Source organism: Hetaerina americana, unplaced genomic scaffold (assembly GCF_022747635.1).
Source record: "Hetaerina americana unplaced genomic scaffold, ioHetAmer1.1.p SCAF_6, whole genome shotgun sequence".
In the NCBI taxonomy this organism is placed as follows: Eukaryota; Metazoa; Arthropoda; class Insecta; order Odonata; family Calopterygidae; genus Hetaerina; species Hetaerina americana.
In genome coordinates this window covers 47,789,984-47,807,857 of record NW_027287205.1, presented here as the reverse complement: position 1 = coordinate 47,807,857, position 17,874 = coordinate 47,789,984, and the positions used below count along the sequence as shown (strand labels likewise).

The following is a 17,874-nucleotide window of genomic DNA, read 5'->3' as shown; positions in this document are numbered from 1 at the left end:
AATCTTCTTCGCGCATATTCGTAAACATTTCAGTACCGCAGGAATTTTGTCTTCTCCAATGGCCTTATTTTGTTTCATCTCCCTTAATGCCCTTTCTATCTCATCATCGAGTATGCTTGGACGTAAGCCATCTTCATCTACGTCATGTTCCTTCTCTATGTCTAACCTTGTTGGCCTAAGTTCTTTACAGTTCTTCTTTATATTCCTTCCATCTCTCTTGGATCTTTCCTGTGTCAACTATTATCTTACCCGCCTTATCTCTAACTGTTAGCATAGATCTTCATTTCTTACTTCCCGATAAAGATTTGACTTTGCTGTACAGCGCACCAATTTCACCCTTCCTCTGCAAACCTTCCATATCCTCACACTGCATCTTCCACCATGCTTCTTTTGCTTTATTTCTTGCCTTTCTCAATTTATTATTCAACTCTTTACTTCCTTTGCCTTGCTCTGTGTTTACATTCTTCCTTTTTCTTCTCTCATCTATCTTTGTAATCGACTCATCCTTGATTCATGGCTTTTTGTCCTTTTCCCATTAACAGTTCCCATAGTGTCTTTTTGCGGCTCTCGATATCTCTTTTTAGATACATTCCCATTTTTCTTTGGTAGTACTCAGCTCTTTATCGTCCTCCATGGTTTTCTCTACAGCCTGCTGGTACTCCTTCCTTGTCAATCCATTTAATGCTTCTACATTCCATTTCCCAACCCGCTGGCTCTGCCTTATCTTTTTGAAATGGACGCTACACTTCATAATAAGCAAATTGTGGTCAGAGTCCCCATCCGCCTCCGGGAAGTTGTGCAAATTGATCACACTGTTCCTAAACCTGTGCATAACCAGAATATAATTTAACTGATACCATTCTCAGTCACCAGGCATTTTCTATGCATACCTATCCCTTGTGTGGTATCTAAACCAAGTATTTGTGATGACTGATGCCTGTCTCCTACAGAACTCAATTGTTTTCTCCCATTGGATGTGCGTTGTGCCTAAACTCTAGTCTCCCACCTCAACACCATCTCTTCCTTCACTTACTGCTGCATTCCTATCCCCCATCACTATCAAATATTTCCGTACAGGAAGAAATGCGATTATGTCCTCTAACTGATCATATTTCCCATCGACTTCTTCCTCCTTATGGTTGCTCCGTGGCATGTTTACCTGAGCAATGGCCAAGTTCATCGGCTCTGATTTTATCTTTACAAGTAGTATTATATTTGTAGCTTGTTCTAAGTTTACTAGGCTTCTGCTACCTTTTTACTCATTATTGAGTACTGAGCTCATGTCCCCTCCACTGTGTATTATTCTATAGTTATCACTTCAGTAATCCCCGCTATCCTTCCATTTCACCTCACATAAAGCTAAATTATCTACATTTCCTCTCTCCATCCCTTGCCTAATATTCTCTAATTTTCCTATCCTCAGAATCGTCCTAACATTCCAAGTTCCTATTCTAACTAAATTGTTCTTATTTTTCTGCATCTTCTGTCATGCTGCTGTCGGTTTTTCTCTGAAAGGGTTTCGTTAGTTGACGACCGTGGAAGCCTTGCCTCTCCCGTGCCAGGCATGACACACGGCCGATTTGGCCAAGTCCCATAGTTGCCAGGACTCATATTCTCTACAGTGCCCATCATTATATTCTTGGGAATGATAATTGAGGTGGTTTCCTGTTGCCTTCCTCCGTAGTGTTTTTAATGTGACACCATCACTCAATGGCCGCCCCACTGGGGTCAGATGCCTTTGCAGCCACCTGAGGAACATGCTGTAAGGACAACCTTTTGTCTGGCTCCTAACCTTTGACCTACCAGGTATAAGTGACCCTACCCGGAGAAATTTTTATTGCTCCTGCCAGGACAGCTCTAGGCATCATTGGAATGCACAAGCCCTTCTACCGCATCAAGGTTGTCATCCATTGGGGGGGAAATGTTGTTGTGCATGGGGCAAATTAACAGAAGCATGGGGATACTTAGAATACATTGAGGAAACGTTTTACATCAATTTTTGAGTAAACAAGGTAGCCATCATGGGAAAAATTACCCGGCCATTTCCGGTCTGGATATGACAAATCAAGAGAGAGGTCGGGAGAAGTGTATTGATATTTGTACAGATGGTGCTCAAGATTCAGGTAGGAAAGATGAAAAGTGTTGTATCATGTATCCAGAAAGTAGCTTCAAGAGCAACCAGCAGTTATTGTATTTTGCATAGGCAAGCACAAGTGACTTAAAAATTTAATGGTTGAAGCCATGCAAATGATCAACTGTGTTTAATCAAGACCACTTCAATCCAAATTATTCAAACTTTTTGCAATGGAATGGGTAGTGGACACAAAGAACTTTTATTGTATAATGAAGTAAAATGGCTATCCAGAAGGAAGGTTCTAGTAAGACTTCATTAACTTTGAATTGAGGTATTGGTCTTCCAAGAGAGACAAAATAATTGAGTACAACTACCAAAATTTGTTGAAGTTTTGGAAAATCCATCATGGTTGATAACATTTAGATATGTGGCAGACATTTTTACCAATTGTAATGAAGTTAACTTATCATTACTAGGAAAAAATATTACAATTTTTAATACAAAAGATAAAATTGCATTTTTTAATGAAAAAATACAATTTTCCATTTAATTAGTTGAATCTAATAATTTTTAATGTTTTCCAGCCCTAAATGAATGTTTGAATGAATTCAATTTCAAAGCAGTTTATTTCGTTTCCAAAGAATTTTTAGAAACCCTACATAGCTTGAAATCAACTCTCTACAATATTTTCCAAAAACTACTAAGGATGATTCCTTGGTTTGAAATCCATTTTCTGCGAAAGCTAAACCAGTAGGCTTAAATGTAACTGACAATGAAAATATAATAAATTAGTGACTCTGATTTGAAAAAAAAATACCAAGGTCAGTCTTTAAATGATTTATGGGTGAGTTTGTCAGAAGAGTGCCTCAATTTATCTAAACAAGCTATTATTGTTTTACTTCCATTTTCTGCAATCTATTCATGTGAAGCAGGATTTTCTTATTATGCTACAGAGTAGTCAAAGTGCAGGAATATTAGAATTCAATTTACCAATATTGTGCCTGATTTCAACAAGATATTTTGTTCAAAAATTCAAAATCATAGAAGTCATTAATTTCTTGATCTATTTATATATTTATGTTAAAATAAATAATACATTTTAATAAAATGTTTATTAAATTTTAACAAGTAGAAATACCCAACCTAAAAAATAAGCGTTGTCAACCTTCCCAGGTTTGCAAATTGTTCCATTTTGGAAAAAGTCAGGGAAATCCTGATTTACTGACTTAAGCTGTATTTACTGGATGTATGATTACTTTTCCAAGTTCCTTCATATGTTCTTAGAATCCAGTTCCAATTACAAGTTTTATGCTTCTTCAATACTTCACTGCCATTTTCTGAGATTGGGCATAAAGCATCTGCATTAGAGGTATATTAATGTACCGCAGTATCATCTGCAATCATGGGAAGGTTCAGTTCATTTTGTAGTATGAGTATGTCATTACAACCTGTAAAACTATGTATACCAGGGGATGATGAAAGTCTAGACATTTTAATGTCATAGGAATAGAATGTCTCACTTTGAAAATCATGAACCGAAATCAATAATGAACCTCACACTGACCATTATTCACATGGGTCAAAATTGCTGATTATTCTCCCTGTGTATGTAAACTGAAGCTTTTAACTACTGAAGAATAACAGGCTTGGAGAGTGCTTAGAATTACAAAACATTATCATCACATTCTGGTTAGCAAGCACAATTCTTTTAGATTTCTTTCACTGATTGCTAAGAGTGTTAGACATCTGTTTGGAATTATATACTTGTTATTTTTATGAAGAAATAATGAGCACTCTAATTGTTTTCAGATTTAACTGTATTTGTTTCATTCTCCAAGGGTCTATATCTATCCGTAATCCCTACCATACCATCCTCATTTACCCGCCGTATCATAGTCCATACCATCCTTATTTATTCTTCATTTTCTCAAAAGATATTTCATTCCTCATGCCTGCCAACTCTTTATATTTGATTCCTTTTTCATCTTTCCAATAAATCTCTTCGACATCTTCTTCCCCCTTAGTTCATTTTGAAGTGGTGGGGTATTTCCGTGCATGATGTAGTGGGCTTCTTTTCTTTGTCCTACTCTGCTGTAGTTCCTTCAAACCACCTTGATGGTTCAAATTGAGAGTTCGCAGGAATGTCCGTGACGGATGTGTTTCTAATGGCTCAGCGTCGCTGTGATAATATATATGTTCCTAAATATGTTGTGATGATAGTTGCCATTAATGTCACCGTTGGGTACATGACCATAGGTATCTCATTTAAACACTTTCATTTTTGATTATCTACTCTGCTCTCTTTTAAATAGGACTGATCGCAGGTCTAAGATGATCTCAGCACCTACCAACTTCAACCACATCAGTCACATGGGGCCGGGCGATGGCATCAAAATGCAACAATTATTGGATCTCCCCACAACTCTGGAAACAGCTGACCAGCAGCAGATTCAGCAGTCATCACTGCATGTAGCTCATCACACTCACCATCATCATCACACCCCCTCCAACATAATCACGCCAATGCAGCAGCAACAACAGCAGCACCTAATGCATCAATCACAGTCTCAACCTAGTGCAACTCCAGCAGCAGCCCAGCAGAGGGTATAATATTTTTTTTCTTTAGATAAACAAAATTCCTTATCTGGTAGTTACCGTGAAACATTTATTTTAAAATCTTTCCAAGAAATTTAAGCTTTTCGATGTTAGCAATGAAGTTAGCTAATTAAACAAGGTAATTATTTAGTTCAGATCTTGTGGATCTTCCTGGATCCCATGACCATTGCAACCATCTTGGTGGACTCCCTTGAGGTTAAACATGGGTAACCACAAGATTATCAATGTTAGCAATGGAAAAGTAATAATTCATCAAGAATTGTAAAATCAATAATGAAAGATTTTTCTTCTTTTAGCATTGAGAGTAAAAAGAACTGATTCCAGAGGTTTTTTCAAAATTACCAATCCTTTTAATATGCGCTTATTAAATATTGTAATGGTTGTAAATTATGCGGCACTTACCACCTGCCTACATGACACAGTGTACATATGCAGAAGTTTAATGTTACATTTAAGGCTTGGGATGGATGAATCCAGGTTTCTATTTGATTCCTTAAAGTATTCAAAGGAATGTGAACGTAATAAAAATGTTAGAATGAAAAGGTGATAAACAGTTGGTCAGATTAAAATGCAGCTAAACCTATACAACTTTGATAAAGACTATGTAAATAATTGCATAATCAAATTGTCAGTTTTTTCATCTTTTTATTCAGCAATTCAACAATTCGGACGCTGAACTGCTGAACTTTGAAATCCAAACTCAGATATCCAGATCCAATTTAAAGAAAATATCTCAGGCCAATTCAATTAATTTATTAAAGAATTTTCAGAGGATTTGTAAATCAACTGGTAGTTTTGGCAAAAGGACCTCCTGTATTCACCCTTGTTTTCCTCACATTTCCATCTTTTGTGTTCCAGGTATTTCATCCTTCAGCCCCAAAATTGGGTCCTGCTCCACGTCATCCTCCACATTCCTCATCCTCTACAACACCACATTCAGAAACCAGGAGACTCTCTGGTCATGTGCCAAGAATTCCAATTCAGTCGTTTTCTGTTCAAAATGGTAAGAACTTCTTCAATATGCATATTTTTTTACAGTAGTTCCTACAAAGAGAATTTGTAATGTGGTGGACCGTCTCTTCAAATTTTGTCAATTCAGTGCCCTGTATTTCTACTGTTGGAAGAATTCCTGATCTATCATCACAAATTAATTTACTCGTTTAAAATTATTTCTTCATATTTTCTGGTATATAGTATATTTGTCCAGTCATACAGTGATATTCACTGTCAATTTATAATTATAATAAACACCCAATACTAGGGATATTATAAAACATTTTAATGGGTGAATTGTGAACATTTTGTAATCACCTTGAATAATATAATCTGTAAGCACTTTGTCTTCAACCCCCTCACTTGCATTTCAGTTTCTTATATGCAATTTAATAAACCACTTGGATATAGTTTTGACACAAGTGTGGACATTTAAATTATAAACAGCATTCATTGTAATTGTTGGATTATTATGACCTTTTACATTCCTCTGATGGTTACCTTAAGTGACAAACCTCTTGTTCTCTTGGAGCAGCCAATAATTGTTCCCTTTCCCTAACATTTTCAAATTTTACTTTGGAATAGAAATAGTTTAAAGATGCATTTTATTGATAGAGCAATGGAAGACTCTTTTTGCCCCTGATAATTATTATGCATAAGAAAAAACATGATAACATTGTACTGTTGCATTCCAGGAATACCTCAGGTAATATTTAATTGAACTATTAAATCTTATCAATTTGTCTTTGTGGCGGTGAATTGAACCTGACTATGATTCAATATTAGTAATAATCCATGCCAAAAATATTCTTATTTGACTTAAATTTTGTTCCTATTGTTGCTATATTTCTTATATTTTGCTGTTGTGAACCCTGTTTTTTTATAAATGCATTTCCACTCAGTCATTTTATTCTGGTTTTATGAACGTGGAAATTAGAGGTTTTTAAAATAATTAATAAATTTTATAAACATTTATAAGGTATTACACAATGTAAAAATTTATTCCTGGCAGAAAGGTGATAGGCATAGATTGGAGGCTTTTGAAATGTGGTGTGAGGAAGGATGGGAAAGGTGGAATGGGCAGAAAGGAAAACAAACTAAGTGCTAGGCTTGGTGGAGGAAGGGATTGTTCGAAGAAATCCAAAGGATGCAGGAAAGATGGATGCAGAGCATTTTGAATGGCAATAGCCTGTTGAAGACTGTGATAGAGGAAAGAGCATTAGTAATGCAAAGGGAGGGATAAGATGAGGATAGGCATATTGGTTGGAGTGAATGGAGGAAGGAAGCATTTGAAATTGTAGAAGAGTTTATTGTAGCATTGGATGTCATGTTGTGTATTGTTAAGAGAGGCTAGTGAATGTATTGTTGTTCAGTCTGTGTCCATCCAAAACTACCTTACACACTTGAATCCCATTAATAAATATTAATTATAGAGGTATTCTATTGCTGTAAAGTATGAGTATATTATGTAATATATGGGGAAGTTGGATAACCATATGTTCAATACTTTAATTGATCATGAAATCCTCTTTTACATAAAATTTCCTCTAGTATAACTGGATTACATAATATATGCCCCACAATCTAATTAAGGCGGACCATAGTTGGCACCTTTCTTTTCTGTATATGATTGTGCCCGCAAACAATAAGTCCTTTATGCCTAATACCATTTCTACCTCAGAGAATATTAGCACATTAGACAAAGAATTATGATCAAGCTTATCTCTATATAAACTGATGCTTTGTTTCAAAAGCAATATCTTTAGTTGATAACTATCTTAAAATCCTTCTACCAGTGGATAATCTTTAAATTGGTAGGCCTATGGCAGTTATTTCACAATCCAGTTACCATTTGCAATATTAATTTTTCATTGATAATGTGGTATAATATACTCAGTAAATTCTAAACTAAATAGTTACATCTGCAGTATGTTCATTAATTCCTTTTGATAAAAAATGTGGCTTTGAAATCAATACATATTGATGTAGTACCATGAAATATAGATAACTGCTATTGTAGCACATCAAATGTCATAAGATATTAAACTTAAAAGGATATACTTGATCATAATGTGAGTTGTCAATTATGAAGTGAATGGTATAAAATGGAATAAATCATTTATTTGTCATATTGTCATTCCATAATAAAGTGATAGTGCTGTGTGTACACCTTTGGCTAATGCTCGTGTCGAATTACAGGTCAGTTCATGAAGGTAGGAAGACTCCTCTGTATATTTTTCATTGAATTAGAACAAAAAGGAATTCTTGTCACTCAGGATATTGGCACAACATTATTTATCCATAGAAAGCTAAATTTACTCTTTTTTATGTTATGTTTTGAAATTCTCTTTTAAAAAACTGCTCTTATGAGAAGAAATTGGAATGGCTGGCTTTCCCACAGTTTATTAAATTAGTGTATTACACACTTTGTTTATGTTCTGTCCTCAGGCTCTACGTCTTCATCATTAAGGAGATCTGGTGGTCCGACTCGACCTGCAGTAACCCCTCCGTCCCTGCCCCGTTCCCCTGAGGGTGCTGGTGTTGGTGCTTCCAGTGGTTTTGAAAGTGCAGGAGAATCACAGCGCCAGTCAGGAAGTGTTGCTGGAAGTATGGCTTCCCTCCATGAGACCACGAAGGTAGGATTCATACATGTATGTGAATGCAAATAGTATTGTCAAACACAAGCTGTCTTTATGCATAGATTTCTTCAAGTTAAATTTCTTTTATTAATAATGATTAAGTGATATCATAAGTGCTCATCTGTCACTTAAGTGCAATGTGATTGATATCTCAGGAGATGTTTTCTCTTTTTATAATTGAGTGGATCATAATGAGTAAATGGATATTCTTGTAGAGTTATTTTCATTGGTGCTTGTTTGAACTCCAATAAAATATTTTTCCTGAGTTATCGTCTAACATTTCCCTTTCTATAGTAGTCATCTGTACTTGGTATGCTTCTTGATGTAAGAAATTTACCAGCATATCACTGTTTTCTTACTGTAATGGGTTTTGAAAATCAATCTCCAAAGATAATATGTGTTAATTTGGCTGTCAAATGTGTTTTTTGGTGGTTTTATTCCAGCAGTAATTACTTCAATGGCCTGAATAGATATTTTATTCTCTTAAAAGGGGTAGGAATTGCCATCCATTTTCGAACCTTAAGAAAAACAAATCCTGGAATGTAGCCCCGAAAGAATCATTGCAAAGATTGTCTTATCCTATTCAATCATTATTCAAATTAAAACTGCCAATAAAACTATATACAAGCCAGTTGTATCAGAATGCCTGGATTTATATTCTGTAACTGTTATCATAGGCTCATGCTTAGGTCATGAGCTACTGCCAGTTTTTTAACCGAACTGCACAAAAGTTCATTGACTGCCCAAGCGGGCAAGTATAAACCGTCCCGGTGAGTGAAGTCCCACCTTTACCGGTCATTGTACATAAGAAACGCATGGCATTGAAGAAAGAAACATGGCTGAGGTGGAAGTGCGGTTTGCGAGAAAGTGAAACTTAAAACTAGGAATAAAATATGAATTCTTAATCTAACAAGAAAGGAAAGCCGACAGGGAACGGCTTTTTACAAAAAAGAAAAAAAAAAAAAGTACGTCACTAACAGCACTAACTGCCCACCGGCACACTCTGAGCATAGAGCGGTACAAAATGGAAGCGGTGGCGAGGGTCGCCCATTTCCCACAGCGGGAAATTACACTTGGGCTTGAGGAAGCGGGTGACAGCAAGACCGTGAAGCGGATAAAATAATACTAAAATAACTTGGAGGACGGTGGAAGAGATCCGTCCGGCCGTGAAGCGGCTTAAGACTATGAAGAAAATTTAAAATTAAAAGACATAGTAAAGACTCATAGGCGAGTAATATCTTTAGGCAGTGTATAAGTGTGTTTCTCTCCGGGATCATAGTCCCAGATGGTTTGTAGCAGCGGATTTCCAGACGGTGCGAGGCGGGATTTGAAAGACGCGACTTGCGAGCGAATGAATTCCGCGACGGATGGGAGTTTATGCGCCGCTCGCACGTCGGCCATCCTAGTGAAGCGACTCACTTGGAGTAACGACCGAACAGCCTTGTTTTGGATGGTTTCAAGGTGACGCCAGAGCGTTTTCCGGATGGCAAACACGGGGCAAGCGTACAGAAACTGCGGGCGAATGATTGACCTGTAAATTCGCATCCTGTCGGCGTGATTCAGGGGAGATATCACGGAGGAAAGGCAGCCGAGACGGCTCCTTGCAACCATTGCCTTCTGACGGCAAAAGTCGAGGTGCGGCTGAAAAGTGAGCTGGTTGTCTAGAATGACACCAAGAAATCGGTGCGAAGAAGCCCTCGGTATAATGTGTTGGTGGAAGAAAAGAGGAATGTGGGGTGTGCGTTTTCGTCTGCGGGAAAAGTGAATATGTGTGCTTTTGTCAGGATTGATTCGTATTTTCCAAGTCCGTGTCCACCGGTGCAGTTTGTAAAGGTGTGCTGTAAGTCGTCTGATGTTCGCGGAGTGTGTTCGAGATGTGGCGGCGATAGCAGTGTCATCGGCGTACATGTAAAGGGAAGTGTGAGGCGTAGAAGGCAGATCGTTGACGTACAAGTTGAATAACAGAGGGCTGATAAGAGAGCCCTGCGGCACGCCCGTCGCAGCTTTTGTCCTTATGAAAGAATACAAACATTTCATGTTTAGTGAATTATTTTTTAAAAATGTAATAATCAACCTAAAAGTTGGTTTTATAGGTAAGGATAGAGCTCTACTCAGCCCAAATGTGTGTGAAATTCACACATCAGGATGGGGGGGGGGGCATCTTTGCCCTTTTCCTCCTGTGGTTTCTCAGGAAGATCTGGTAACTAAGAAATCACATTTTGAGTAAAGCTGAAGGCGCCCAGAATCAAACCGAAGCACTCCAGTGAGTAGTCAAGTGCTCAATGCACTTGACTACCACACCTATCCCTTTAGGGTTAATTATTATTGGTTCATAGAAATATTCATTTAAATTTTTTTTATATACATTAAATTCTTTATGGTAGTCTACTGAATGTTTCCCGTACAATGTATGTTCTTCAAAACTTTTTTAATTGAAAATGCATTAATCTATCTTTATAATCTTTAATCTTTAATTAAATGCATTTAAATGAAAATGCATTAATGCTAATGGCATTAATCATTCACAATTCCTGTTCTTCTCTGTTTTAAGAGCAAATGAGAACAGCAACCAGGCTATAAATATATTGTCCCCCATTAGCAATATAGATGGAGAAGGAGCTGCACTGATGATAATACCATTATGTATTAGATGTGCTTTATCCACATAGTATGATTACCTTTTTGTTATATCATGTTTTTTACACATCTACATCAATACCCTGCGAGCCACCAAAAAGGTATGTGGCAGGGGGTGCAGCACCAGGAGGAAAGGGTGAGGGGGTTAGGGTTTTTCAAATGGGTGGGGGAAGGTGGGAGGAACCTACAAAAAAATATATTATTATTGTGTATCATATTATAAGTTTTGTTTTATATTATTGTATACTACCTTGATCAAAAAGTTCCCGGAATAACCACCGTGTGGCGCTCCCATCGTTCCGATTTGAGTTCTGTTTTTTTTGTTAAATTGGTACATCTGTTGTTGATATTCCCTTTAAATCTTAGTGTCATAACTTGACATTTGCAAAAGTTACGTAGCCAAGAGTACATCTATCTCTGTGTGTGTTGGCGATTTTTTAAAATTGCAGAAATGGATTTAAATTTGCAACAACGAACTTGTATTAAATTTTGCGTAAAAAACGGATTTAGTGGCGCACGGACGTTGGAAATGTTGGAAAAGTGTTTCGGCAACGATTCTCTAAAAAAAACGGTCGTTTACCAGTGGCACGAGCGGTTCAGAAGTGGTCGTGAGTCAATCGAAGATGATGAACGCAGTGGCAGACCATCGACATCGAAAGTCGGTGAAAAAATTGATAAAGTAAAAGAAATGTTGGTCAATAACCGCAAATTAACCATCAGAGAAATAGCGGAGGACTTGAACATTGCCTATGGATCCGCCCAAGACATTGTGGTTAATGATTTGGGTTTCCGTCGTGTAGCAGCAAAGTTGGTGCCAAAAGACCTCAATTTCATGCAAAAAAGAGACCGTGTTGACGTCGCAAAAGACATGATTTGCGAGGCTGAATCCGATCCCACATTCATCAAAAGGATCATTACTGGAGACGAGACGTGGGTTTATGAGTACGACACGCAATCCAGACATCAGGCAAGTGAATGGCGTTCACCAAATGAGCCGAGACCAAAAAAACCACGTCGTTTTCAGTCAAAAAAGAAGGCAATGCTGACGGTTTTCATGGATTACAACGGTGTAGTGCATCATGAATTTTTGCCAGACAGTAAACAAAGAGTATTATTTGGGCGTTATGAGACGTTTGCGTGAAGCAATTCGCCGAAAGAGACCAGAAATGTGGGCAGAAAACTCGTGGATTTTGCACCATGATAACGCACCGTCGCACAGTGCTATCATTATTCGTAATTTTTTGACGAAAAATGCAACAAATACCATCCAACAGCCACCGAATTCACCTGATTTGGCTCCCTGTGACTTCTTTCTGTTCAATCGAGTTAAAAAACCATTACGGGGAATGCGTTTTAGCAGCCGAGAGGAAGTAATGGAAAAATCGCAGGAAGCACTGATGGACATACCGAAAACCGAATATAAAAAATGTTTCGAGGATTGGATCAAGCGCTGGCATAAGTGTGTTGCAGTCGATGGGGATTACTTTGAAGGGGACAATATAGATTTAGATGAATAAACTTGTATTTTTAATTTTCTGAATAAATTCCGGGAAATTTTTGATCAAGGTAGTATTATATTAAGACTACAATAATTATGAGCTTAAAAAATTCTTTTTAACTGTACAGAAATATATGTACAATCAGCTGTTCATGGAATTCCTATTAATTGTAACTATCAGATCCTTATCCCACTGACAAGGTCAAAAGTTTCAGTTCTAATTTGCTCTGCCATGGGTTAAGGTTTTCCTGAAAATGACATCTCAAAAACTTCATTTGAGTTAATTCCAATAAAGTATAAATTCTCCTCATTTTGTCATTTCAGAGGAAGAATGCATAGATATTTCCTTTATGTATGTTTTGAAGTGTTTTTAATTATGACTGCCATGTTTTGGATTTCTAAAGTTTATTTGTATTCTCATCTTAACTTTTTCAGGACCAAAGCCCTAGTGCTGGTGCCAGCCCTAGACACTCCATTGCTTCTAACAACAGCAGTAATCCAAGTACTCCTCCAAGTCCATCAGGGCATGACCACGGAGGTGGTTCATCCAGCTACGACAGTTAGGGCCCATTATACCCCATAGTAGCATAGGGCTTACAAGGCAAATAATTGCCATAGAAGTACAATTTAGGGGAACCAGAAAGGGCCATGGGAAACCATGTTTGGGCTGTCATTGTTATGCACCATTGATCTTAAAAGTAACATAATTACTACGTTTTGTTACAGAGCTGTTGACAGAGGAAAGCATCTATGCTCAGTGCTCTATGTAGTTTTAGGAAGTGTTTTTGTATTGAATTCCAATTATCCATTATTACCTTTCTTAATTTACATAAGAAAATTTAGTATTAAATTCTGGAGTTCAAAAGTGATCCTGTTTTAAAAATCATAGCGGGAGATTGCTAAAAATTATGCTTGATCTTATTTAATCCTAATTCCAATCAGGATTGGGAAGCAACTAGGAACCTATTGGTGAATAAGTAGGGCAAATTCAAAAAGAGATCATTAGATTGAGCTTTATGAAACACAAGTATGCCTTCATATGAATAGCTTGTTATGTTACAAAATGACCCTTAACAGAAGGAATGAGTGGTGTTGACAGAAGTGGGAGAGAGTTATGGAGCTTAATGAACATGTGCTTCCAAAGACTGGCGTTTTTTATTTTTGCTATTTCCCTAGTGAAATTAGGGAGCATTCTTTTTGGAGATGGCATTGTTTCTTTGGTTTGTGTTTTATATAAACCTATTTAACTCCTTTCCTTAATCAGTATGTAGCAGAATACAAAAATCAAATTTTCTGTGATGAACCATGCAATGCAGACAATATCTCAGCTGCCAAAAGATAATTTTTAAATCATTCTATGGCTTCTACTGGCTTAGAATGCATTTCATTTCTGTCTGACCTTTATAATAAGGTGGCAATAGTAATAAATGCATTGTGATTTTTTAAGTATTAAACAATCCATGACACCAAGTCTCAGTTCTTTGTGACTCATGGTTCTATCAAAATTAATATTAATGCTTGTATTCTGTTGCTAATTTTATATCCCACTAATATTTTAATGTTCTTGCTGCATCTTTGATGATTAAAAACTGTTGGCTGTAGGATCAGCTGTTTCCAGTGGATTTCAAATCAAGATAAATAAGCTTATCTTAAAGAAACAAATATATGCGTGCAAGTTTTGATTAGATTTTTAATGATACCAACCTGTGCTTGGTAGCACTTGGCAGTTAAGTAAATGCAAGTTAATTCCATTACTTGTGAGTCTTTTTTGAGTGGATTGAGAGAGACCTATGAAATATAGCCAGTGGTCACATCATGGGAAGAATGAACGTCTTGGGAAGATGAGTATTTCATGTGATATGGGAAAATAACTACGGAGTGTGTGCTGCTAGGATGAATCTCACTGGATTATGATGCTCTTCCCCGTGTGACTTTTATCTATTGTTTCAAGAGCTGGACTCCTGTGAACCCATATTACTGTGCGATTGAGTTTGAATATCAGTGTATGTGTGTATGCGTGTGAGGTCACAAGAAAAAGTGTAGTTTAATTACACTTATTATTATTATTATTGCTCCTGTTGTGTTGTTTTTGATTTTCTTTTTTTCCTTTTATTACAAGACAATAAGACTTAGTCTTGTTAACTAACCAGCGATTTCCATGGACATAAAACATTATTTAGAAGAGGATGAAGATATATTCGTAGTCTCTAGTTACACTGTCAGGTTTCCTTTCCCAGGTATTTAAGCAATTGTGTTAAAATTGCCATTTAAAAACTGAAACACCTGAGCAATTATTTTTGCATAAAATAATAGGTACTGCTCAGCAGTATTTATTAACTGACAAACCAGCTGATTTGGCTGTGCAGTTTCAAAACAGATTTATTTTGACTTAACAAAATTCAGATTATTGGAGTAATTAATTTTATGTCAAAATGAATCAATTTGAAAGTAAATTGTAATTATATATTATTTATCAAGTCAAGTAATGGTATTCATCATTTAATGTCTACTGGTTACCATAAGAATTTGGTGGTTAATGGCCACCTTGTCTTATGCATATTTGTTAACAAGGAATAATTTATTTATGTTTTTATTTGTATTTAAGTTTTTAATTTATACTGTTAAAATGTGGTTTTTGTGCAAGTATTAAAGTTGTGAAATACATTTTGGAGACCTAATATCTGTATATAAATACTGTACAATAATTTTGAAGTTTTCTTGTGAACTTGTGTAGTGTGCATGAAAACAATTAACTGAAACCTCAAATTTAAATAAAATATTTAATTCATATAATGACATTCAAAAGTTTTTTCATCATTAGAAAGTACCTCATCTTAGATGCAAATTGAATTTTAAGAATGAATTCACTTGAAATCCTTCATAATGCTGGTATTTTTCTCATCAAATGAAATGTGAAGTCATAAGTCTTGGGATTACTTAATTTCTTAATGTTAGTAAATTTCACCTTGGTAAAAAGTTTCTCTCCCATGGATAAGCCTAAAAACTACTATCCTCAAATTTAGATATTCATAAACATTGTCTTTCTTGTTCCCTGGTGTTGCAAAGATTATTTTTCATTCTCTTTGGATAGCAGGAAAAATGCTCTAATTAAGATGGGAATAACTGTGCAATATTGGTGACCATTCTCTATAACTCAAAGGAACAAACATAGGCCGAACTCAATTTCTCAAATTTTCTTCAAATAAAGGTCAGAGTAGATAACCAAAGGTTCACTTCTTTTAAGAATTTGTCTACAAATTACTATCTTCAACAAAGAATATTCTCAGTAGGGATACTTATTTTTATACTTTTTTCCCCTTTAGTAATTAAGTGTGGGCATATTATATACCCATTCTTTCTAAGCTTTTGCTGTTGCTTCGTTGATTGAAAATGTATTTGGTAATTTTATTAACTGCACAGGAGTTATATCCGGTACTGTGTTGACTCCATTGCAGTAGAATCTACATGTTCATCAAATTTGAAATTATACTGTTTCCTAGGGATACTTTTATCCTAAGCATACTGTTTATTTAGGAATTATTTTGTATTTCTTACACATATAATTTTATTTCATTCAAAATAGCATTCCTTGTTTTTTACAGATGTCATAGCCTTTTACACTAATAGAGCAAAACCACAAATTTTAAGACCCTGAATTCATGTAATTTTTCTGATTTCTAGGCAATTGTCTATTTTAATTAATTCAAAACCTCAGCTTTACAATCCTTACACCTGAACTTATGTAAAATATTACAAAACTATAGTATACCAGGCTCATTAGGTATAGTCTTAATATGTTGGTATTTATGTGAATATGGTTCATTGTTAGTTCAATAGTTTCAGCCTCAACTATGTGGAAGTTCATTTTAATAAATGAAAAAGAAACACTTTGTTCCAATCCACCACTTTATTACAGGTACGACTAGTTTCGACGCTACGGCGTCATCCTCAGGTACAAAGTTTAAAGTCACAATCATTCGGCAAGAAACGCTCCATAAGAGCCAATGGCTACTTTACAATTCAGGGATAACTATTAAGGGAAAACTTAAGTGGGTAAAATTGCCCTATTATGGTGTCCCGTCCGAAAAAATTAGCAAATTGTTCCCGAAAGACAAATTCAGAATTGCTTTCTATAACAAACAAAATCTAAAAATGTTCATAAATAAAACTAAAGATAAAGTTGAGCCACTGGAAAATAGTGGGATATATGAAACGGTTTGCGGGGATTGCAGTGCGAGGTACATCGGACAGAGTGGTCGAGCGGTGCGGACAAGAGCGGAGGAACACAAGAGGTGCTACAAGAAGTGTAACCTAGCCCAATCCCACTTTGCCAAACACCTGTGGGAGGAAAATCACACCAGTGATTTCATCCCCAAAATTCTACATCGTGAAGAAAAAGGGAGGAGGATGGACAAGAAGGAAGAGTTGGAGATCCGGAGAACAATGAAGAAACATCCTTTACTCAATGACATTCTGTTTGAAAATGTATCACCTCTCCTGGAAGCCTCCCTAGCAATAACAGAAAAACAAAACCTCTAACCCCTTCTCCCTAACTCCCATTGACTCCTAACCCGTACCTTTATCCCCATTAGCCATTGACTCAAATTATACCGACCAATGAAATTTTCCCCTTTCTTAACCCACCTTCCAATCCCCCCCACTCACTAACGCTTTTCCTGGTGTTTCCTACCCTCTCCCACATTCTTTTGTACCTACCCCCGTACTCCCCTCCTCGCCCCCTCTTCCCACAACTCCCCCACCCTTTCCAGAAGAGGGTATAAATACAATGATTGTGACTTTAAACTTTGTACCTGAGGATGACGCCGTAGCGTCGAAACTAGTCGTACCTGTAATAAAGTGGTGGATTGGAACAAAGTGTTTCTTTTTCATTTATGGTTCATTCTCCTTAAGATGTATCTCAATGGTTTACAGTGGAACCTCATAATACGAGCGTAATCCATTCTGAGATCTTTCGTAAAGCCAAACACTCATTTAGTGAAACAACTTTTTGCTTATAAATTAATTTGAAACACAAAAATGCATTCCATGCCAGAAAAAAATAAATTATGTATAAGGTTTATTCAATAAAAATTATGCATAAATTGTTCAGGATTGTGGATCACGTTCACCTTTTCTTCTATTGCGGAATGAACTAACTGGGAATGCTTACTCAATTTGTAAAAGCAAAAAAGAACCAAAAATAAATTGTGAATTATTATACCTGCCTAATGCCTTTTTACTAGAAAAGCTATCTGGGGACATTTATTTTTGCCAACACTTCAAAATTTGGTGGAAATGCTACTCAGAATGATCACTTAATAAATCTATGGTGCGGACTTCCACTGCCTTATTAGAGCTATACTCATATGCATGGTATGATGCAAAGGTTTCCTGTGACTTCCACTTCTCATTTAGCC

General features: G+C 36.4%; 1 protein-coding gene across 1 annotated transcript in view; it reads left to right on the top strand.

Moving 5' to 3' along the window:
* gek (serine/threonine-protein kinase gek) overlaps nt 1-15,234 on the top strand; it is an 84,513-nt gene extending 69,279 nt beyond the window's left edge. The window contains exons 30-33 of the mRNA XM_071594141.1: nt 4,387-4,678; nt 5,549-5,693; nt 8,132-8,319; nt 12,893-15,234. Of these exons, the coding sequence (XP_071450242.1) occupies nt 4,387-4,678; nt 5,549-5,693; nt 8,132-8,319; nt 12,893-13,021 (754 nt within the window). The 3' untranslated portion in view covers nt 13,022-15,234. The remainder of the gene's footprint in view (nt 1-4,386; nt 4,679-5,548; nt 5,694-8,131; nt 8,320-12,892) is intronic.
* The last annotated feature ends 2,640 nt before the right edge of the window (nt 15,235-17,874 follow it).